Source organism: Lynx rufus, unplaced genomic scaffold, assembly GCF_022079265.1.
Source record: "Lynx rufus isolate CCGP_SWC_20201006 ecotype Redwood Valley unplaced genomic scaffold, mLynRuf1.p SCAF_6, whole genome shotgun sequence".
NCBI classification, from domain to species: domain Eukaryota; kingdom Metazoa; phylum Chordata; class Mammalia; order Carnivora; family Felidae; genus Lynx; species Lynx rufus.
Window position 1 is genome coordinate 131,332,559 of NW_025814878.1, and position 25,076 is coordinate 131,357,634.

A 25,076-nucleotide genomic window follows, 5' to 3' on the forward strand; every position below is an offset into this window, starting at 1 on the left:
TTCAATAAATATTCTTTCATACTAGAAGAATGTTTCATAAAAATATATATATATTTTTGAATAACGTCCATTCAAACTTCCTCACTTACTTTTGTATCATGGTCTGCCATTCGCCTTCCCGATCTCCAATAGGAAACCGGTCTATCTGTGCCTGGATTTTGGTTCTCCACTCTCGCATATAGTCTTCTATATCAAACACGAAAGGATGCTGCCCGAAATTGGCATCCACGACTTCTCCTGGTGTTTGGAGCCCCACGGTGGGATATAAATTTGGCTGTAAGACAACACATTTCACTAGCATCTATCTAACTGTTTTAAAGACTCAGTCATTCTTTCAAATGCTACCTTTCAGAATTTTACTTCTTGAATAGTTTAAAATCTCAATCAAAACCAGCAGAGAGAAAGAAAATTAGCTAAAGACAAATAAAAGTAAGCAAATAATCTAGGTGAGACTATATGCTCGACAAAAAGTAGCACTTCCTATAATCTAGTCATCAAGAAAAAGTCTAAAGCCACCTAAACCACCTGTTTTATTCAGAGACCGTGTAGCATTATACTTCTAATAAGCAAAAACATAAGTCTTGCTCTTAAGAACATGTCACATACTAGTTACACGTTAATTCAAGTGTAAACACATGAATTCGGATTTATGCTTTCATATATGATATGTCTGATGCATTTTCTAGAGACTTCATGAGAAGACTAGTTACTGTACAACTCTATTGGGCAGGCGCCACTTTAAGTTTACCGATTTCATTTCTCTGTGCATTTGGCATGCCATGATAAAGGGACGGTGGTAAGAACTTAATTATAAGCAAAACACACAGTGCCATTAAGAGTGGGGTTCTCTGTATAAAAGTAAAAGACTCAAATGCACACGTTTCAGGAGCGGAAAGGGATTTCAATAATCAAATTCACAGAGAAATGCATTTAGATCTATTCCAAGATTCTGAAGCTAAACAATCAAGTTTAATAGCTTCGAGTATGCCAAAAATACAGGAATCCTTTTGGGTCTATCACTAGTTGTTATACCTAAAGGGCGGATGAATTACTGAATGTCTACTAAATAGCAGGGTTTAAGCGCAATAATAATCCTGTGAAATAATTATTATTTGCATTACAAAGATAAAGAAAGTGAGGTTTGAGGTAAATTAACTTGCTCATGGTATGTATCACGACACAGGAGGGACTGGAACACAGATTAATCTGACAACAATCCACGTTTAGTTTTACTTTAGTTTTAACTCCAAGGCTTATTTCATCTTTATTCTCTGTATTTATGCCTCATTTCTTTGCTTTAATGGTTAGCACAAATATTTTCACAACAAAATTGGGTAAAGATTAAGAGCGGATAATTGGATGTGAATATAAGATGCTTAGATATATTTCACAGCAAAAAGCTGAGAGGATGTATTTAACAACAACTCATCGATGATCAAGCAACCAAAATCAGAAACAAAGGGAATACTGTGTCAAAATACTGAGGAACAGAATTGCACTGGATTCAGGAAATAAATGGTGATGCGATGTATGCAAATGCCCGGATTCCAGATCAACCAAACTAGCAAGTGTTTACAATTTTAAGCCAGAGATAAGGGAGATACTTGTTCCAGCCCTCTCATTTCACCCCCCAGAAAACTGAGACCCAGGGAGTGGCAGCACACATCTCTGAATGAGACACATAAAAGAAGGGACGCAAGCCTCTCCACTTTTGGCACACGATTCTTTCCACTGAACTCCAGAACCAAACTTTGACATACCTTAAAACAAAAGTATATAAAGCCAAAGACTGTTCATACAGGCAACAACAGAGTGAAAGGCAATCCCATTTGTCAAGCAGAATGTGATTCTGACATTCAGCACTGCCCAGAGACGCTTTAAAAAGGGTGTGCTAATCTAAATTTTCCTGGCGAACTCGGGAAAATAATCATATCAACACTAGAAAAGAAAATCAACATTCAGAAATACTCTGATAAAACTGTGCCATAACACAGATTAAGACTTCCCTATGACAAAACATGCCATAAACGTCAAGACAATAGACTTTATGGGGAAAAAAATCTGCTACACATGTAAGAATCAACATTCCCAATGTAAACAATATTCTCAAGATACAGGACAAAGATTAAAAGGCCAACTCAATTGTTTTTAAAGTGGTGACAGCTATACGCGCAATTTGCAGAAGAAATGTAAAATAACAATGAAAATATGAAGAGACACTTAACCTCACTGGCCTTCCTAAGATACAAATTAAAACAAGAAGAATTTTTTGCACATTAGATTAAGATTTTAAAAGCTAAGAATACCCAATGTTGATGAAGGTTGAGACAGTAAACCCTCTCATCCACTGTGCACAGCAATGTAAAAGGATATCATCTTTTAAGAAAGAAGTTTGGCAAAATCTATTAAAACTGACAGAGCAATTTCACTTGTAAGAATTAAATCCTACAGAGAAACAAACATAATGTCCTGAAGCATTATTTTAATGGAAAAATATTAAAAAGAATGTCCATTCACAAGTGGTACTACATACCACATTCATCGAAACTCAGACTCCAATAATTGTAAGACATACCATCATTTTACGTCTAAGAAAAAATACTTCCAATTAAATGTGGCAGGCCACAGATTCTAAGATGCACCCCCATTTTATAAAAGTCAAAACAGAAGGGTGCCTGGGTGGCTCAGTCAGTTAAGCATCTGACTTCGGCTCAGGTCATGATCTCACAGGTTCGTGAGCTCGAGCCCCACACTGGGCTCTGCGTTGACGTGCAGAGCCTACTTGGGATTCTCTCTCTCTGCCCCTCCCCCACTCATTCTCCCTCTCAAAAAGAAACAAACTTAAAAAAATAAGTGTCAAAATATGAAAATATGTGCATCTCAGAAATTGTGGTAGCGCATCATACAATAAGATATCAAAAGCAAGCAAAAAACAAGAGTAAAAAATTTGTATGCTGACACAGAAAGATGTTATATTCCTAAATGCAGAAAAGCAAGCTAGAGACTAGTACATAAACTATGACCTCACCTCTGCTGTAAACATTTAAATAATGGACATACTGGCTAACCTAAATTCAGAAACAGACCTGGAAGGATATATATTCAATGCAGCCATCGAGTCTAAACAGGCTGGAATTTCGAGAAACTTCTCTTTTGTACCTTTCTGTATTTACAAACATTTATTATTCAAATACTTAACACTGTGTATTACTTCTGTAATCAGGACGTGATAAAAAACTAGAAGTGGTAAAGTCAGTTGGATTCAATGAAAAGTAACAGTATTTTTTATACCACTTACTCAACTTCAAACCTGAAGAATTGAGGAGAAAGGAATGGCTTAAGTGGCTAAACTATACATTATAAAAAAAAAAAAATCTAATAGACTAACTTGCTGGACTACAGGTTTCTAGAAACAGAATATAGCAACACAACAGTTTTCAGTATGGTCACTGAGCTGTGCAACCATCACCACTATTTAATTTTATGACATTTTTATCACTAGCAGTCACCTCCTGCTCCCCATCCTGTAACCCCTGACCGCCACTCATCTACTTTCTGACCCTATGCAGCTGCCCATTCTGGACGTTTCACACAAACAGGATTCATACAATATGTGGTCTTTTGTGACCGTCTTCGCTCATTTAGCAAAATGCTTTCAAGGTTCTTCCGTGATACGGCATGAATCTAGGTTGTGGATTTATGTAAAACAATGTTTTCTAGGAAACTTAATAAATTAAAAAAAAAAAAAGATCACCCCTTCTCATGTAGAATCAGACAAAAATGAAAATAAGTCTCTATGAAGAGAAACATAGATCTCATAATTTCTATTAACCTATTAAAGATAAAGATATTAAAATAATATTCAAAAACTAAATATACACACAAAATCAAATTCAGTAGCATAATCTTGTTCTAAAGATGTTTTCTAATGAAAAGAAATGAAAAGAATAATGTTATCTATAAAAAGTAGATTTCAAATCAGCCTAAAGAGCTGGAAAATAGCATCATTTTAAATGAGGACAGCTTCTATAACAAAAAAGAAAGAATTTATGTAATCCCAAAGTGAATTAGTTTATAGATGGATATTTCTCCAACTGGTGAGGTGAGCTGGGGAAGAAAGATTATTCTGGAAAAGATGTAATGTAGAGTTTTCAGAGCCATGTAAACACCCTAGGTTCCGTGATAAATGGAATATAGTCTAAACTTTTTTTTTCTGTAAATACACTCTCTACCAGGATTTAATGCTACAGCTGGCCAGTGAGGGATCACAGGTAGAGAACACAGAAACACTTCTTTGGTGGGGACCTTAGGGGAAAGATTCACTTTTCCTTTCCTTTTCAAGGAGCGGAATGCTGTGCTGCATGTGGAAGTCCCAGCAGATCTCAGAATCCTAAGAATAAAAAGCTCTCAGAACCACTATATTGAAACAAAACAAAACAAAACAAAACTTGTAACACTACCCTAACTACCACTTTACCCGCTGTTGGTAAAAAGTTACCACCAGCTAATTATAGACAAGGCAAGAAACATAACCAGTGATTCTAAAATGGGACAAAAATAACCAGAAGGCAACACAAAAATAGTCAACATGTCTACAACCGGCGAGTCTTTTCCAAATTGTCACCACTCATGAAAGTGAGGAACAAGAGCTCTTAAAACATCTGCTTGTTCTGACAAGTTGGTTCTACTTACTTTGGGTCACAAAAAGAGGAAAAAACGCCCCCAAACACCCAACCAGCTAAACCCTTTGGCCAACTGCAAATGAAACTCAAGTGTTGCCCGAAGCCTCTGCGATGGTTCTGAGCCACACCGACCTACGTGCCAGCATCCACAGCTGCACCCCACCCCTGGCCCCTCCACAGATGCTCTTCTCTGAAGCCTCCCCTCCACGAGTCATGTGATCCCCAACTTGTCCACTCACGGTGTACCTCTCCCTTTATGTTAACTTGTTTGGCTGTTCCTGAATCATTCTCACCAGCAAATAAACATCCTAGTAAATCAAAAAATCTGTCACTGCTCCCACTTCTGCCACCAGCCATGACAGCCCACTTGTTTCCTCCCTAGTGCAGTCAAATTCTCCACCAGGTTGTCCGTACTCTGTGATTCCCCTCCTCCTATTCTCTCTTAAACCCTTTCCAATGAGGATTTCCCCGTCACTCAGTCGGCTGAAACTTTGTCAAAGTCACCAGCGACCTCAACTCTGCTTAAATCCGCCGGTCAATTCTCAGTCCTTAGCTTATGGGATCTATCACACGGACATCTGACACAGCTGCTAACTCCTTCCTTCTAGAGAGGTTTTCTTCACGTGGCTTTGTGGACACACTCGCTTCTAAGTCTTCCTCCTACCTCACCCATTGCTCCGTCTCAATCTCCCTTTGCCGCTCCCATCTCTTCTCCCAAACATGCATGCCCCTTCTTCTCTGCCTACACACACTCCCTTGTTGACGTCACAGTCTCGTGACTTTAAATTTACATACTGAAATGCCAAAGACTCCCAAGTTTTCGTCTCCAGCTCAGATCATGCTCTCGAATGCTGTATACCTGGCAAGTCCATTTCACTTTTCCAAAACTGAACGCCAGATCTACCCCCACTCAAAGCCTGCTTCCCTTACACACAGCCCTCTATCAGTAAGTGACATCGCCATCCTGTCCGTTCCTCGGGCCAAGAATCTCCAAGTCCTATCCTCTTTCTCATACGTTCACATCCAATCCATCAGAAAATTCTCTTGCCTCTGGCTCTCAGTTGGGGTTTTGTTCAATCATATTGATTTCTGTTTTTTAATTTAACTCTTTACCTGGAACTTACTTTGGAACAAACACAAGACAAAACCCCAAGATGTTTTTTTTCAAAAAAACAAACACCTTGGGGTGTCTGGGTGGCTCAGTCGGTTAAGCGGCCGACTTCGGCTCAGGTCATGATCTCGCGGTCCGTGAGTTCGAGCCCCGCGTCGGACTCTGTGCTGACAGCTCAGAGCCTGGAGCCTGTTTCAGATTCTGTGTCTCCCTCTTTCTGACCCTCCCCTGTTCATTCTCTGTCTCTCCCTGTCTCAAAAATAAATAAAACGTTAAAAAAAAAATTAAAAAAAAAAAAAGAAACACCTGTTCCATCACTGTTTATTATTAAATAATGCTTCCTGGTGAGCATGTTGATTTTAGACTCCAAATTCTCCTTGGCTTAGCAGAGTTGTTTTCTATTATAACTTCGATTTCTTTCTGGGTTTTTTTCCTCCCCTAAAATTTTCTTCAGGAATATTAATAATCTACAGGTCAGATGACTATTCTCTGCCTCTGATTCTCCTGCCACTTTTCTCAAAACTTCTCGGAAACTGGAACGTGTCTTATCAGTGGCACCTTACATGTGTCTGGTCAGGCAGCTGTCGCTGTGCCCGCAAGAGTGTGAATTTGTTAAAACAATGTTTTTCCTGGTGAAACATGGATAACTGCAATTTTAGTCAACAAGTCATGAATGGACCAACAAAGAAAGAAGTATCAGAGTCCTGACTGTTGTCAGAAAACCTCTGGTTAGTACCTTTTGGTAATATTAAAAAGGGCTGTCATCAGAGCCTGCACAATGGCACCAGGAGCTTAGAAGAAAATGCCAGAGACGTAATGGACAGCTCTTAAGAAATGTTCTTGATGGCCCAGAAGCCCCCATCATGTAGACAACCAGATGTCAACTCTAAAAAAGTGATTTCAAAGGTTGGACTCTTGACATTAAGTTTGGGGAATACCTCAATCAATCTATATTGCATATCTTATTGTTTTTAAGTGTGCAACAAGTGATATGGATTAAAAGCCTCTATTTAAATACGCTAAGAGATAATTCAATAAATACAAAATAAAAATTCTAAGTGACAAGAAAGCATCGTGTCATTGTTTGTTAGGTTTTTTCCCTTACTGTAGTGTTATATATACATGATGCACATGACAATGGACAGCCTCTGACTCGACAATGTATCTAGAATCACACCAGTTCTCACATCTCTAATGAGGGGAGTCACCATCATCTCCTGCCTCAATTTCTCAATGGCCTCCTCACAGGTCTGCTTGCTTCTACCCTTCCTCCCTGTCCCTGTCTAGGTCTCAACCAGCAGTCAGTGACCCTTTAAAACTTAAGTTATACCTCAAACCCTGCAGGGTCTCTGCCTTTCACTCACAGTAAACGCCGAGTCCCTACAATGGCCCTCAAGGCCTCTGTGATCTAGCTCGTCCTCTCCCACCATGACCTCTGACTCACCTAGCACTCTCTGTGCTCCTGCCTCAGTACGGCTCCCCTGACTGTGCCCTCTGCCTGTGCCCTTCTCTACATACCCATTCAGTTGACTCCCTCACTTCGCCACAAGTCTCTGCTCGAGACTTACCCTGAGCAAAGGTGAGCAAACCGTACAGCTCCTCTTCTGTCTTTGCTATGCCCACGTTTTCTTTCTTTAAAAAGTACTTAAAATAGGTTATAATTTACTTGTTTTGAATGAATTGTTTATTCTCTATTCCCCAGCGTGAATGCTTCAAGAGGAGAGAGACCTCCACCTGTTTTGATGAATGACGTATCCCAAGCACAGAACCTGTCACCAGCAGGCACTCAATATACAACTGCATTAATAAATGACCAGAACTGTGGCACAGCCACCTGCTGAAAAGTTCAGGGATACCAAGTGAATGCAGTGACATTACAAGGTGTAGTCTAAGAATCAATCCTGATTTATTTTTTTTAGCTACAACAAAGTTCCCTTGTGCCGTGGCACCCAGAGCAACTGGGGAGTTTAATTTCTAAAGTGCACAACAGCGGTGGCTACAGAAAGGATCTCTATTCTATGCATGATATTCTAAAATTAATAATTATCAGTAAGACTGAATTCCACACATGCTTAATACTAGTTTAAATTCTTTTAATTAAAAATGCAAGACTGCTTGTAAAAGAAATTATGTCTTACCGGTAGGTCGGTGAAAGCAATACCTAAAAAACAAACAAACAAAAACCAAAAAAAGTGGCATTAGAAATGGTTTTTCAAAGGCAGACAACAGTGACAAAGCTGAACTGAATTTATAACTGAAAACAAGGGAAGGAATGGCAAAGGAAGGAAAGGAAAAATTTAAAGGCTAAATATAAAATAATGAGACCACCTTTTTTCTCAATAACACCAACAGAGGTTGGAGTGAATGCTATCTCCTCTCAAAGTCCACATCCTTCTTAGTCACACACCAAGTTTGTTTATGGGGTACCATTTTGAAAAATGGTTTTAGATATATCTCCTAGGCTATGTGAGGACCCTTGCAAGAATACTGGTTGCATGACAGTGACATCTGATTTTTGACCAACACCCAAGCTGCTCTATGCACAGTCTTATCACTTAATCTTCCTCACCTGGATTTAGTTTTTCAGTAATTCGAGGGGGGAGGGGAGGGGCGCGGAGATTTCTTTTGTTACCAAGAAAAAGAAAAGTGAACAATGCAAAATACAGTATTTGTGTTTCCTTAAAAAAAAAAAAATGTTTCCCATGAAAGTACATTCTTAAATAACTTGACTATTCTGTGACAAAAGTCAATTCCCCATTCAAAGAATCAAGATTTACACGGTTGAGAACTTCTCATGAATGTCCTGGTAGTAATTTGAACATAGTCATGTTCCAAATATACTTGAATAACGTGACGTCATTGGAGTAAGTCTACTGGCATCCCGAAGTGATGACTTAATAATCTCTCTTCAGGTATTTAAATACGTTACTTAGTGGAAAATAAAATAATAAATAAACCAAACATTTCTGTAGGGTCTCATTGATAGGTTTAAAAAAATGAGCTCTAGAAAAAGAGGAGGAGATGCTGTCGGCTAGTCAGTTAATCTCAGTTCTTCCAGTCTAAATACACATTAAAACAAAGCAAAAAAAACCCAAACCAAACCAAAACAAAACAAAAACCCACACCAATACCATGACCTCTCTGGGACTGATCATCATCTAAAAATTGAGGGCGTTTCTGTTAAATCATCTTTATGGTCTCTCCCCACGTGAGATTTTATGGCTCTGTAATTGTGCTATACCATCAGAAAACACAATTATCTGATATTAAAGTAATAAAACGGAAAGACTATATACATCTCTACTCGATGGTTTTTAGTAAATGTGTAGAAATAGTGTTTTGTAGTCAAAGTCTTATTTTTATGACTTTTAAAAACTAGTAAATTCATGTTGGCTTGTCAAAAGGCAAACAAAGCTGGAGGTTCCCCCAAGTCCCCTGTAAAACATCCTGATCATTTTTGGCTTCATTAATAAATGGAAAGCAAAGGGACTACAGGCCAAATATGAAAATTTATTCTAAAATTTTCAGAAAACTAAACAGGATACGGAAAACAACAGAGAATATTTTAGTTGCCATTCATATCTTTACCATTTGCCATAAATTAGCAGCCTGATAAATTATTTTCCTCAAAGGTGTCTATTATAGCAAAGACTGTCTACTTTTATAGTTTCAGCAAAAGTTCCTTTTTGTTATTACCGAAATCTTCAGTCTTCCAAAAACTCTAATGGAAAAACCCAATTCCACACATGAACATTTTGAACGTGGCCAAACCCAGCTACCACAACCTGTACACATCCAGACCACAGGAAGATGCCACTGTAACTAGTATAATTATTGAAATATCACACAGAAGACACTTTTTTAATATTTCTCATTTTGTGACTTGGTAAGAGGTCTTCCAAAAAGTGATCTTCAATTGATAATATTCAATAAAACAAGTAAAAAACTTTCCCAATTAAGTTAACCTGCATACCGAACTGTTTCTCCTTTACCTATTTCCTCAAATAAAAACTTCTCCATTTCTATTTCTATGATCAGTAAATATCCAGTTTTGAAAACCTTCACGAAACAGAAACTAAAGACGTTATCAGCTTTTGGGTAGAAATTATCCACTCCAGGAAGTACACAACGACACTGTGGAAATAACATTTTATTTTCTAGATGCCAGTATTCGGATCAAAGTTACGTAAGCACACTTCTGTAAAGACAGTACGTATGTTCTGCTCTCTAGGCCGTATGGCCTCTGTCACAACTGCTCAATTCTGCCACCGAAACAGGGAAAGCAACCATACACATTACACAAATGAATGGGTGTGGCTATGTTCCAATGGAACTTTACTTAAAAAAAAAAAAAAAAAGACAGGAGACCAATCTGGACCATGAGCCATGGTCTGCTGACCTCTGTCCTAGAGGAGTCATTTTTTACCACTGGACTTCCAGCATCTAGCCCAGACCCTGGCAAACAATGATAATAAACAACATTTAGTGCATCCTCACTATGTGCCAGGCAATCACCTCAGAACTTCGCATGCGTCATTTCAGTCGACTTGAACAACCAAAAAAAGGTGGGTATTACAGTAATCCTGTTTTACAAATTGAGGCACACAAATACTAACCTAGTAAGGTCACAAGGCCTAAGCCAGGAGACAAACGCAGGCAACGAAAGAACCCATTTCAATCGCTCTTATACTGCCTCTCTGTGGGCCTAATAACCATTACTTTTAGAAACGAATCATGACAAATGTCTCCAATTTACTTAAAACTAGAATGTGATCCCATCACTAAAGTACCCTTTTCCTAAAAAGCATCTCACATTTTAAAAACTGTTTCTTATTCAAGAGAAAACCTCAACATAAATGTTTGTGAAACTCGAACAGGAAACTGGCACATCACCTATGATCTTTCCACTGCCCAAAATAGAATTTTTTTCTCTGGAATAAAGTTTTAAAAACATGTCTTCCTTTGCATCTTTGAATCGAAAGTCATACCTCAAAGCAGATTTCTCCTAACTTAAGACCAAATATCTGACGCGAGCAAGGCCACTGAGACCATCCCAGTTAACTGCTTTGATAAGTCAGAGCCAAAGCAGTTATTAACAAAGAAGTTGAAGAGGCTGCATCCTTCTGGAAACTGGCTGGCCACAGCAACCCAACCTTAAATACACACATTTTGCCTGGCGTCCTGAATCAACGTTCCTGTACCAAGGACCATATAAGGGTCTAGTAAGGACTTGGAATGACCTTTTAGTCAGGTAACACAGGGCTTCAGGATCAATATTAAAAACTGGAAGGAAAAGATTGAAGCCATATATAAATGTGAAGACATTAACTGCATACCACGAAGATGCTGAGACACTAGAAAGGAACAGCGATTACCAATGTAGCAAAACACTTAGAATTTCCCACAATGAAACGAAAGACACAACAGCTTTTGTGTTCTATCAAAGAACATCTCTTATTTGCCTAAGGACACTATTTGCAGTCTAATTTTTCAATACTGTTTATGAGCCAACTGAAATTTCTGCCTTCTGAAGCTACTTATTACTTTTTGCTTCCTTACGCTTTTCCTCATCAGAAATAATTTGCTTTGAGCCAAGGATTTTTCAAATAATGTGAAACCATTTTATTTGTAAAAGCATCAGTCTTACCATTCTTTCTTTATACTTTCTGTATAAAAACGAAAGCAAAAAGACTTCTAAGAAAAGCGAGTGTAACAACCGCATACGATTCAGAATTTGAAGTGCTGTGGGTGCATACGCAACTAAAAAAGCCTAATTTCCTACTCGTCTTACAATGGATAGGCTTCTTCGTGTTTCCATTAACCTGTTTATTGTGTATTTGCCATCTGTCTTTTATCCGTAGAAACCCTGCTGTTATTTTTTTCCTTTCAGTTCTGCTCCTTTCTGCAGAACTAACTTGTAGCCGTCATCCGGCAGTCATCACACTGTTAGCAGGCTTGACCTTTCAGTAGGTCACGGCCTTTGGTTTGCTTGATAGTACCAATCTTTTCCTTCATTATTCCCCCATACTACACTACCAACTGACAGCCCTTCTCTTCCCCTTAGCACCTGTTACCTAGAGACTTCAGTCATGCTACGAAGTGTTTTACTCAAAGCAAAGCAGAGAACACTTAGCATTTACTTCTATTACTAGAATAAACACGTGAGCCCTGGGGATTATTTTCACAGTTATTCCCGTACATGTGATACAATGTGGCCTTCACAGAATACAAATTTTCACCGTTTCCTCAACCTCCACCTGTAAGGAACAAAGAAATAATGTCCACGGGCAACTATTTATAATAGAGAACTAAATAATAAATGTGACTACCATGCTATAAGTACAATAATCACAATATTCGGTTATTTTACATGCAATACATTATCTTAGTACCTAAACTATGTCCATTCTTGGTGTAGAAGCAGGTATTGTTGATAAGGTTAACACAACAGCCAATGACATCACCAGTCGTAAAAGTTGGTCCATAAGGTTGTCCCGTTCCAGAAGAACAAAATGAATGTCCATCATCCCCATGATAACCATATGAATGTTTATCCCAGCCTAAAGAGAAAGTTCCAGTATATTTACAATGAAAAGTCAGGTTCCTCTGTACGAGAGCTATTCACTAAGATTACGACAAGCAAGAATGGTACAACAAACAAGAGCACAAAGATAAATTCCCAAATGTACATTTAAATTCCCAACAATTACACCACATGATTTCTACGTTAAAATACTGCTCACAACACTAAGGAAAATATGCCACACAGAAGACTAAAACATGCATTAAACACAACTCCTACCATTAAAAAAAAAAAAGTCACATTTTCCGTGCATATTTCCTTTGCTAACAGACCAAAGGAATTTTGCTTTGATTTGGCTTAGACACACACACACACACACACACACACACACACACACACACACACAGCATTTAGTATAAAATATAAGATTTTTCTATTTTCAAAAAGTTTCCCCCCAAATTAATTTTTTAACATTGGTAAGTGGGATACCAGAAAATATAATCCAAGAATCACTTTCACACCTTCCTTAGTTTACTTTTCCTATTAGCCTACATTCCCAGAACATTAAACAAATGACAACAGGTTAAAAGCCAGGAATGTGCTGGGTAGCAAAGAGAACCAACCAATCACATGAAAATAGTTAAAGTAGTTGATATGGCTATATACTGGAAGTTAAAATACCAAAACAAAACAAGCAAAAAAACCAAAAAACCAAAAAACAAAAAACGTGCATAGTACACGTAAGTTTTGCTAAATAACATTTGAATTTTTTAAAACCTCTCGGCTTCCACTTTGAACTCGTAATACACGTGATTAAAAACACAGAAAAATCAGTATTTAACGATTTCAAATTATTACTTCAAATTTAACCAGAAAGAAGTAGTTGTAAGACAGTACTATAATTCAATCACAAGTACCTGGTAGTCTATTCATGTTCACACCTTGAGCAGAAAGACCAATTCCCATGTAACTGTTAAAAAAGGGGGGGGAGGGGGGAGAAAAGCATGTTATTATAACCATATATGTAAAAAAATTACCCAACACCCTGAAACACCAGAACCCAGCCCAAGTTGAAACTCCTAGGACAGCTACAAAAGTTATTACAATTCATTAAATGGCAAAAAGGACAATATTAAGCACAATAAAACCCAGATTCACAGTAAATTCCTACAGTACTCATTCATAAAGACACCCCAACTATTAGAAATAATTATGCACTCTACTAACAACTAGAAAAACCTTTCAACTTATCCACACAAATATTTAGGATTAAGACTTCTAATAAAAAGTGTAGGGGGACTTGTGGAAGAAAAAGAAAACAATAATTAGGAAACAAATATATTTCTGAAAAGACACAGTAAAGATCTAGACCACAAAAAAAAGGAACACAGATACAGATTTAGAAAAAAAAGGATGTCAAATTCATATAAAAACATCTGAAATATTTAATAAAAGTACACTTGAAAGTATTTTTAAAAGCTTATGAAATATTTTTTTTTTAATTTTTTTTTTTCAATGTTTATTTATTTTTGGGACAGAGAGAGACAGAGCATGAACGGGGGAGGGGCAGAGAGAGAGGGAGACACAGAATCGGAAACAGGCTCCAGGCTCTGAGCCATCAGCCCAGAGCCTGACGCGGGGCTCGAACTCACGGACCGCGAGATCGTGACCTGGCTGAAGTCGGCCGCTTAACCGACTGCGCCACCCAGGCGCCCCAAAGCTTATGAAATATTAATAAAACCTATAAAGACAGGAGAAAAGTGGAAAAGTATAAAGCAATACACCTGTAAATACGGACACAAAAAAACCCAACAACTAAATAAAACAGTAAACTGAATCCAGTTTGTTAAAAGGCTAATTGACTATGATTGCACCAGGATTTAAAATGGCATCTGACAGGATGCTTTGGGTGGCTCAGTCGGTTAAGCATCCGACTTGGGCTCAGGTCATGATCTCACGGTTGGTAAGTTCAAGCCCTGCGTTGGGCTCTGTGCTGACAGCTCAGAGCCTAGAGACTGCTTCAAAATCTGTATGTCCCACCCCTTCCCCCACCACTCCCTCATTCTCTGCACCTCACCGGCTCCTGCTCTCTCTCAAAAATAAACATTAAAATAAAATGTCATTTGACCAATTTCAGCTACATTTCTAATAAAAACTCAAGCAAAATAAGAGTATAAGGAAACTAAAATATGACACACTTCCCCCCCCCCACTCCACCCCCCGCCCAACTCTAATACAGGAAGATATTCAACAGTAAACCCTGAAGCCATTTCCATTAAAATCAGGACATGGAGTTGTCTACAACTGTTAAACACTGTTTTGAAGTTTTCAGATAATTTAATAAAAATAATAAACTAGTATAATATTAAAAGATATAATCTGTACCTGTAGTCGCTATGATTATATATGTAGAAAACCACAGAGTCTACTAAAAGCTTTTAGAATTACAGTTGACCCTTGAACAATGCAGGGGGTTGCAATACTGACCCCCATGCAGTCAAATATCCAAGTATAACTTGATTCTCCCTAACTAATTGTCTGCTATGGACCAGAGAAGCCTTATCAATAACATGAACGGTCAGCTGACACATGTCTTGTATGCTATGTGCATTATACACCGTACTCTTACAATACAGTTCTAAGTGTCTAAAGAAAGAAAACGTCAAGGAAATCATAAGGAAGAAAAAATACATCTACCGTGCTGCATTTATTGAAAAATATCTGCATATAAGTGTACCCATGCAGTTTCAAACCCGTGTTGTTCAGAGGTCAACTATAATTATTTTGGCAAAGTGACTAGATATGAGACCAACATTTACATTTCTCTTTTAGTAGTAACCAGAGAAAAAAAAAGTGGTGTGTGTAAATATACAGTCACAAAACTACAGAAATCATAAAACAGGAGTCCCACGGCATGAAAACAATATATTAAAATAAAAGCTATAAATACATGGATATACTATGTATTTGGATAGCCTGACAGTACAAAAAAAGACTATGTTTCTAAAATTAATATATACATGTAATAAGATTTAAGAAAGATTCCCAATGGATTTTCAAAACTAGAATGATTTTGAGAGTATTGCACGTATTTTACATGCAATGTAAGTATTGGGAGAAATAAAAGACTTAATAAAGTACAAGACTTAAGTGTTTGAGAAGAAACATGAAGCTGCGAGCAGGGACACGACGGCAGACCTGCAAGGTTCTGGGTCTAGGAGCACCCATTAATGGCTACGAGTTTCCCCTTCTGGGAAAACGACGACTAAAAATGCTCCCCAGGAGGCACATCAGCCGTGCTCACTGCTTAAGACCAAAGACTGGAACAGGCTTCCGCTCCTGAAAGGAAGAGAAGAAAATACTGATACCACTTGTTGCCTTGGCTTAAGCCTACTGGACACTGTGGCCTAGATAAGGCTAGCAGTAGCCTCCTGACTAAACCTGAACAAAGCTGTTGAATGATCAGGGACTGAATCTGCCAGGCTGCCAATCCCCCTGAAGAGAGAACTGGAAGACTCTTCTACCTGCTTTTGTTTGGGGGCCCAGGGGTTAGAAAGTACAAACTGTCATAAGGAGAAAATAAGGATAGAAAAAGATGCACAAAATGAAGAGAAACTTTAAATTTTCTAATCAAAATGAGACTACAAAAGCAAAACTCTACAGGATATACCAAACATAGGCCAAGGAAATAAATACAACTGCAACAAGAATTCATTCTAGATGACACAAATAAGTGGACAATTAAGACAGAGGAAACAATTTAAAAAGGACATTTAGGATACGTAAAAGGAAAAAGGAGCCATTAGCACGGAAAATTAAAGCAGAACATCAGTGTTTATTAAGATAGGTAGCTAATTTTCCACAACTGAAAACTATTATTGTTGAATTGAAAGCGCATACACACTGAAGAAGATAAAAATAAACCCGCATGCGGACACACTACAGAATATCGGTAACACTTAATCCTAAAAGCTTCCAAAGGGAAGATGCAGCTAATGTCCCTCCAAGAAAAGACCATTAGACTGACAGCAGATTTTGCCCCAGCGGCAGTTGATGGCAATAAACAATGGCACAAAGCACTAAGGGTAAAGAACAGTCTAGAACTTAAGGTAAAGAACCTAGAACTTAATGGCCAGATCAAGTTGCACTGAAAATGAGGGCAACATAAGGTATTTAAAGACACTAAAAAGCTAGCAGTTTTACTATCCACAGACCCTCACAAAAGAACTACTTCAAGATATGCTTTACCAGAAAGTGAAAAAGTAAAAAAAAAAAACCAAAAAAAAAACAACAACAGAAGAAATGCAAGGGTCAAAGAAACAATAATCAGCACAAAAAATGATGACATATGTAACTAAAAATAATTCCTCAAAATACTATTATTTTAAAATTCTATAATCCATACCTAACACGCTAGAATACAATTAACGGTACTTTACATATAAAGACACAGGAAAACATGACCCATATTCAAGAGAAAAGAAACAAAAAACAGAATGACCCTGAGATGATGGAGTGGTTGAAATTAAAATATAAAGAATTTAAAGCAACTCTTGTTACAATGCTCAAGGACGTAAAGGGAAATATGCTTGTAATCATTTCAACAAAGAAGAAGAAACAATAAAAAAAAAAAAAAACCAAAAATTCTAGAGCTGAAAAATACCTGAAATAATAAGCACTTACATACTTAACGGCACACTGGAAATGGCAAAATGAGTTAAGTAAACATGAAGACAGAGCGATCTGAAGAACAGAGAGAAAAAATGAGGGGAAAAAAGAGTTGCCTAAGGCAGTATCCAAAGGTCTAACATACATGTAGCCCGAGTCCCACAAGGAGAAAGAGAAAATGGGTTAAAAAATCTGAGAAAAATCTCCCAAATCTGGGAAAAGCATTTATAGATTCAATAATCAACAGGTTAAATACAGGTTAAACACAAAGAAAAGCACACCTATGCACAAGTCACAAGCCAAACTGCTGAAAACTAAGAACAAAGTGAAATAGTGAAAGCAGCCAGAAAAAAAAAAAAACAAAACCTATTACTGTCACAGGAACACTGAGCTGCATACTCGTGCATTTCTCACATGAAAATAAGAAAGTTTTATTTCACAGTAAAATATCTATAAATGCAGAAACTGGGGGAGGGGATCTCATTATATTATCACATTTAAGTTCCTTAAATTCACTGCACTATACAAAATCATGCAATAAAAACCACAGGGCTTATGGGAAAAAATGGGGTAAGAGCATGGCATTCCAAAACTCTAGCAGTAACACATTTAAAGAAGACAAGAGAAGAACCCAATTAAAAAAATTTTTTTCAAAAAAAAATTTTTACACAAGCTAAATTGATTAAAATACATAAACACAACAATAAATACACCATCCTGCACTGAAAAAGACTTGAAGTTCACTTGGGGAAGTGGGTGGCACAGGACTGTAGCTTGTGGTTTATTGTGAAGTGGTGGAAGGAAAGTTCTTTGACGGGCAAATCTGTAACAGCAGATGTGGATGGGTGTGGCTTGTAACAGGCAGTGAACCAACATAGTTGGTAGATGTTTGAGGTGTGGCATGACATATAAAAGCAAGTTCGAATTACACAGCAATGAGGGAGTGTCAAGATTTTTAAAGTACATGAACAAGAAATTTATTTTTTATTATTTTTTAATAATATTTATTTTTGAGAGAGACAGAACATAAGGGGGGAGGGGCAGAGAGCGAGAGGGAGACACAGAATCTGAAGCAGACTCCACGCTCTGAGCTGTCAGTCAGCACAGAGCCCCATGTGGGGCTCAAACTCACAAATTGTGAGATCATGACCTGAGCCAAAGTCAGATGTTTAACTGCCTGAGCCACCCAGGAGCTCCAATGAATAAGAAATTTATTATTGTGATACTCTGTGTTTAGCAAAGGAAATGGCTATAAAAATTTTTCAGATCAATATAACAATTTCAAATTATACACTTATTAACATTTTAAAAATAATGGTTGCACCAAATATCAAATAACAGAGACTAAGAAGATTAGTTTATATTCCTACTATAGGTTTAAGGTTTAAGTCAATTAGCTTGTTAATTTCCCATCTGTTCTCTCCATTCATCCTTTTCTACGTTCTTTGTATTTTTCTATATTTACCCTTTGTTATTAGCTTTCTACTGTATGTTTTGATAGCGTATCAATGAACACCATGTGTTAAGAAATGCATCTTTAACACACATATTCTTGACTGAATTAGTATATTTATTACATGATGACAATGTAACACAAAACTTTTAAAGCCCGTTTACCTCTTCCCACATTTTTGTCACTCACTCCACAAGAATGGCACCACTGTTGCTTTGTTTAGTTAATGCTACTTAACTCATTAGACACACAACAGACTTCTCATCAGAGACCATGGAAGCCAGAGGCAGTGGGATGACGTTTGGCAATGCTGAAAAAGCAAACTCTGTAAAGCAAGAATTCTATATAGAGCAAAACTATGTTTCAAAAACAGAGAAACTGAGATATTCCAAAATAAACAAAAACTGGAAGCTTGTCACTAACAAACCTGCATAAGAAATGATAAGGGATAAAAGAAAGGAAACTAGAGACTAATTCAAATCCATACAAAGCAAGGACATCAATACAGATAACTACATAGGTAAATACAAAAGAAGGTATGAATGGTTGTTTCTAACTCTCTTCTCCTACATAAAAAACATAAAAGCAATAACTATAACTCTTTAGGTTTAAATTGCATACAGATAAAATTTTAAGACAATAACAGTGAAAAGAAGGAAGAAATTAGATATATTAGGAAGCAAAATTTAACATACTATGGGAATTAAGTTGGTATTAATCCAAATTATATTTTTATGTTAAGGTATTATCTGAGTAATCCTCCAGAGCAACCACTAAGAAAATAACTCAGAAACTACAGAAAAGAAACCACAATGAAATTGAGAGGTATACTAGAAAACATCTAATTCACACAAAAGCAATAATGGAAGAGCACAGAAACAAAAAGATACAACACATGTAATAAATATCAAAATGGCAGACTTAAGTCCGACGTTATCAGCAATGATAAGAAACACAAATGGATAAAGTCATCCAATTAAGAGGTAGAGACTCATAGAACAGTGTTTTTCATTAAAAAAACAAACATATTGTCTACGGGGAACACTTTAGATGTGAACACACAAGATGAAAATAAAAGGAAGGAAAAATGACATACTAAATAGTAATCAAACAAGAAATTAAGTAATCTATCACTAATACCAGACAAAATAGACCTTAAGACAAAAGCTGCTACTAGGAACAAAAGGATACATTTTATCATGATAAAAGGGTCAATACATCAAGAAAACATAACCTACCAAGAGAGCCCTATTTAAAGTGAAGACTCCAAGAATTAAAAGAAATACACAAGTCACAATAATGGCTGAAAATTTCAATAACTCACTTTGAATGATGGATGGAACAATCAGAGGATCAACAAGGAAATGCAAACTTGAACACAACTGTAAACCAACAGACATCTATAGAACTCTCCACCAACCATGGTGAGACATACTTCTCAAGAGCACACAGAAGAATCTCCAGGCCCTAAAACAAGCCCCTGTAAATTTAAAATAATTGAAATCATACACAGCATATTCTCCAACCACAAAGAAATTAAATTAGAAATCACAAACATGGGGTACTAGGTAGCTCAGTTGGTTAAGTGTCTGACTCTTGATTTCGGCTCAGGTTACGATCTCACCTTTCATGAGATCGAGCCCCGCGTCGGCTCTGCACCGACAGCACCGAGGCTGCTTGGGATTCTCTCTCCCTCTGTTCCTCCCCAGTGCACACACGCGTGCACGCTCTCTCTCTCTCAATAAATAAATGAACACTAAAAAAATTTAAAAAACTCATAAATATAATAAAAATTGGAATGTATACAAACATGTGGAAGCTAAACACATTTCTAAAAATTCACAAAGAAACCACAATGGAAATTAGAAAATACTTAGAAATGAAGGAAAATGAAAACATAATACACCCAAACTTATGGGATGCATCTAACGTAGTACTTGGAAGGAAATTTATAGCTGCAGTTTCCTATATTTTAAAAAAAGAAATATCTCAGGGCACCTGGCTGGCTCAGTTGATAGAGTGCACGACTCTTATCTTGGGGTTGTAAGTTCAAGCTCCTTGTTGGGTGTAGAGTTTACTTAAAAATAAAATCTTGAAAAAAAAAAAAAGAAATAGATCTAATGAATAATCCAACTTTCTACACTGAGAAACTAGAAAATTAAAACAAAACAAAAACCCCCCAAAACTAACAAACCCAAGCAAGCAATGGGATTAAAAGATTAGAGCAGAAATAAATACAAAAAAGACCAGAAAAGCAACAGAATCACTGAATCCAAAAGGTGGTTCTACTACGAAAGAAAAAGACTCAACAAAAGCAGCAACAAAAGAGCGGTAATTACTACCAAAGTAACAAAAGATTTTAAGGAAATAAAAAGAATTATAAGAAAATACTGTGAAAAACTATATAGCAACATACTACAGAAACTATTCAAAATGGACAAATCCCTAAAAAGTCATAAACTACCAAAACTGAATAGCAATCTTAAAACTTGCCACAAAGAAAAGCCCATGCTCAGATGGCCTCACTGGTGAATTCTACCAAACATAAAGAAAACTGATCACCAATCCTCAGACTCCTCCCTGCAAATTTGTAACAGTTTCTAACTAATTCTACAGGGCCAATGTCACCCTGTTGTCAAAATCAAGCAGATACCACAAGAAAACAAGAGAAAATATCCTTTACAAATATAGATGCTCAAATCTTCGACTAGGAAACCAAATTTGGCAACACACAGAGAAGGACTGTACATCATGAACAAGAGAAATTTATCCTAGAAATGCAGGTTGGCTTCGAAACATAATCAATGTAATACACCATACTTGCAGAATAGAGAATAAAAACAACTTGATCCCTGACACAGAAAAAGAATTAGACAAAATCCAACATCCCTTCTTTACAAAAACACTCAACAAGTCAGGAATAAAAGGGAACCTCCTAACCCGGTAAAAAGTATCTATTACAAAAAATCCACAGCTAACATCATACTTAATGGTAAAAGGCTAAACGCTTTCCCCTTAAAATCAGGAACAAGAAAAGGATAACCCCTTTTACCTTTTCTATTCAACACAGGACTGGAGGTTCTAGCTTGGGCAATAAGGCAAGAAAAAGAAAAGACATCCGTATTGTAAAGTTAGGAAGAAACATACCCTAGTCACATACAACACAATTTTATACATAAAAAATCCTCAGAATCCTTACCAAAAAACTATTAAACAAGTTCAGTAATACTGCAGGATACAAGTTCGATATGCAAAAATCAGTTTTATTTCTACTCTCTAGCAACAATTTGAAAATAAATTTAAGAAAACAATTTCATTTACAACAGAATCAAAGAATATCTAGAAATAAAATTAACAAAAAAGTGCAAGACTTGAACGCCAAAAACTAAAAACGTTGTTGAAAGAAAGTAAAGAACATCTAAATAAATGGAAAGACACCCACATTCATGGATTGAAAGAATACTGTAAATACTGGTAAGATGGCAATGCTGTCCTAATTAATCTAGAGATTCAAGGCAATCCTTATCAAAATTCTAACTTGCTTTTCAGCAGAAATGGAGAAACTGATCCTGAAATTCATATGGAAATGCAACAGGGCCCAGGAGAACTGATCTATCTGGAAAAACAAAACAAAACAAAAAAACTTGGTGGACTCACACTTCAGTGTTAGAACTCGCTATAAAGTTACAGTACTTAGGACAGTGTATTATTACTGGCTTAAGAACAGACATATGTATTAATGCAACAGAACTGAGAGTTTAGAAATTAACCCTTATGTTTATGGCCAAGTGATTAGGATAAGAGAGAGAAGACAATTTCATGGAAAAAACAAGTCTTTGATTTAATGGAAATTCGATGGAAAAGACAATAGTCTTTCCACAACTGATGCAGGGACTAGATGCATCTAGGCAAAAGAATGAAAACAAAGCCATACCTCGACACCATATATAAAATGTAACTCAAAATGAATTAGAGAACATAAAAACTCTTAGACAAAAACACCAGAGTAAATCTTCATAACCTCGGATTAGGCAATAGTTTCTTAGATATTATACCAAAAACACAAGTAACAACCACAAAAAGATAAACTGGACTTCATAAAAATATAAAACTTTTGTGCTTTGAAGAATACTGTTAAGGAATTTAAAACAGGATAAGATATATGCAAATAAGCTGTCAGGGACTTGTATTCAGAACACACAAACAACTCTTACAACTTAGCAATAAAAAGAAAACCCAACTAAAATATGGCCAGAGGACCTGAAGAGACATTTCTCCAATGAAAATATACAAATAGCCAAAAAGTACATGAAGTGATGCTCCATATCACTAGTCATTAAGGAAATACAAATCGAAATCATTATGAGATCTCACTTCACACACCCCACGAGGACGAGAATCAAGAATACACTAGAATCATGAATGAGCGTTTAGAACTTTCACAGTTGGTGACGAGGTAAAACAGTGCAGTCACTTTGGAAAACTGTCTGGAAGTTTCTTGAAATGGGTATCATTGAGTTTCTTTCTGACCCAGCAATTCAACTCCTGGTTATCTACCCAGGAGAAACAAAAACATATCCACACAGAAACATGACACAAATGTTCATAACAGCATCATTCCAAATAGCCAGAAATGTGTTTCCACCTACTGATGAATAAACACAATGTGACATATCCTTATAATGGAATATTATTTGGCAAGAAAAAGGAATGGAATACTGACAAATGCCGCAGCAGAAATCAACTCTGAAAACATTATGTTAAGATAAATAAGCCAGAAACAAAGGTCACGTGTTGTATGATTCCATTTATATGAAACGCCCAGGGTGTAGGTAAATCCGTGGAAACAAAATAGGCAAGTGGTTGCCTATGATCAGGAGAAGGGACTGCTGAGGAGTACAGGATTTCTTTTCACGCCATGAAAATGTTCTAAAATTGCACAATTCCGTGAATATGCTAAAAACTACCTAACTTCATGCTTTTAAGGGTGAATTTTTATAACTATGAATAATGTCTCAGTAAGATTCTCATTAAAACATAAACGAGAGGACTTTTGTTTGCAGCGCGAATATGTAAAGAGCTTGGAACCTGTCACTCCCTTCCGCACAAGAAAAAAAAGGTGAACAAATAAAAAGGCTACAACGCTGTGTGATTACAGAGAATCAGAGCTTACCATGAGCAGGAGTCTCTGAAGATAGTAACTGGTACGAGTATCACCTGGGTGGCTCAGTTGGTTAAGTTTGTCTGACTCCTGATTTCAGCTCAGGTCATGATCTCATGGTTTCTTAGATCGAGCCCCACGTCCGGCTCTTCACTGACAGCGCAGAGCCTTCTCGGGATTCTCTCTCTCCCCTCCTCAACACACACACACACACACACACACACACACACACACACACACACACTCTCTCTCTCTCTCTCTCTCTCAAAACAAACAAATTTTCAAAAACTAAAAGGTAACCATGAATTCCTGAAGGCAGAGTATAAACTAGCTTGAAGCTTTAAAACTGCTGATGGCCCAGTCTTCCAGAAGCCTCCATACTTGGATGAGTTTTACCTTGTCACCAGGTTATCACCCAGGAGCAAGAAGAGCTCTTCAGTTCTGTCCACGGGAAGGGGAAAAGTAACCATTCAGAGATAACACCCAGAGCAGTGTGTCCCCTTTAACAAAGACCTGCCTTCAAGAGAAACTACTTTATCAGAACCTTATTTGAATTAGAAAAAGAGCATTTAGACAACGCCAGTTCTTGTTAGACTTCCTGACTGAAGAGAAGGGGTTAAAAAAAAAAAAAAGACGAAAATTCTTCTGAAATTCACAGGAAAGGGACACTAGTCCACTATAACAACTGAGATTCAGTCATTAAATCACAGACCTCTGCCTTTCCCTGGGACCTTGTCACCACATCAGCAAGGCTCTAGTGTAACACTGTAACAGTCAATTACAACGGACAGAGGTACAAGACACAGACTCTATTTAAGGAGTTTCTAGGGAAACCCCAAAAAAGAGTGACAACAAAAACAAGGAAACCAGAGAAAAATGAAGCCCCTGACACAGTCAAACAATACATACACCAAGGAAACATTAAACACAACTTGACTCCTAGCCACGGTATAAAACATCACATAAAGATCTATTTACCTAAATTTCTATTACCCAATAAATCATGTAACATTCTCAACAACAACAAAAAAATCACACTGCATGTTAAATAGCAAGGAAAATACAATCTGGAGAAATAAAGCAAGTATCGCAATCAAACTCAGGCAAGGCAGAGATTTGGGAATTTTCAAACTAAGAATTTAAGATAACTGTGATTAATAGGCTGTAGGCTATAAGAAATATTCTTTTTTTAATGCTAGAAGTTAAAAACATTATTACAAACAGTGCTCTTGATGCGTTCACCATTCGACCAAACACAACTGAGAAAGCCAGCAGTGAGCTTAAGGATATGTTATTAAGAACTTCCCAAACTGAAATGCCAAGAGAAAAAAAAGGAATAAAAAGATCAGAACAAAACATACAAGAACTGCAGGACCAATATAAAAGGTGTAACATACACATAATGGGGATACCAAAAGAAGAGGAAAGAAACGAGTATTTTAAGTAATAATGGCTGGGAATTTTTCCAAAATTCATGA

General features: G+C 37.0%; 1 protein-coding gene across 1 annotated transcript in view; it reads right to left on the minus strand.

Moving 5' to 3' along the window:
• RANBP9 (RAN binding protein 9) overlaps nucleotides 1-25,076 on the minus strand; it is a 90,916-nt gene that overhangs the window by 24,269 nt on the left and 41,571 nt on the right. The window contains exons 3-6 of the mRNA XM_047102649.1: nucleotides 13,234-13,286; nucleotides 12,186-12,353; nucleotides 7,932-7,954; nucleotides 90-274 (exon numbers count right to left, since the gene is read on the minus strand). Coding sequence (XP_046958605.1) covers nucleotides 90-274; nucleotides 7,932-7,954; nucleotides 12,186-12,353; nucleotides 13,234-13,286 — 429 coding nt within the window. The remainder of the gene's footprint in view (nucleotides 1-89; nucleotides 275-7,931; nucleotides 7,955-12,185; nucleotides 12,354-13,233; nucleotides 13,287-25,076) is intronic.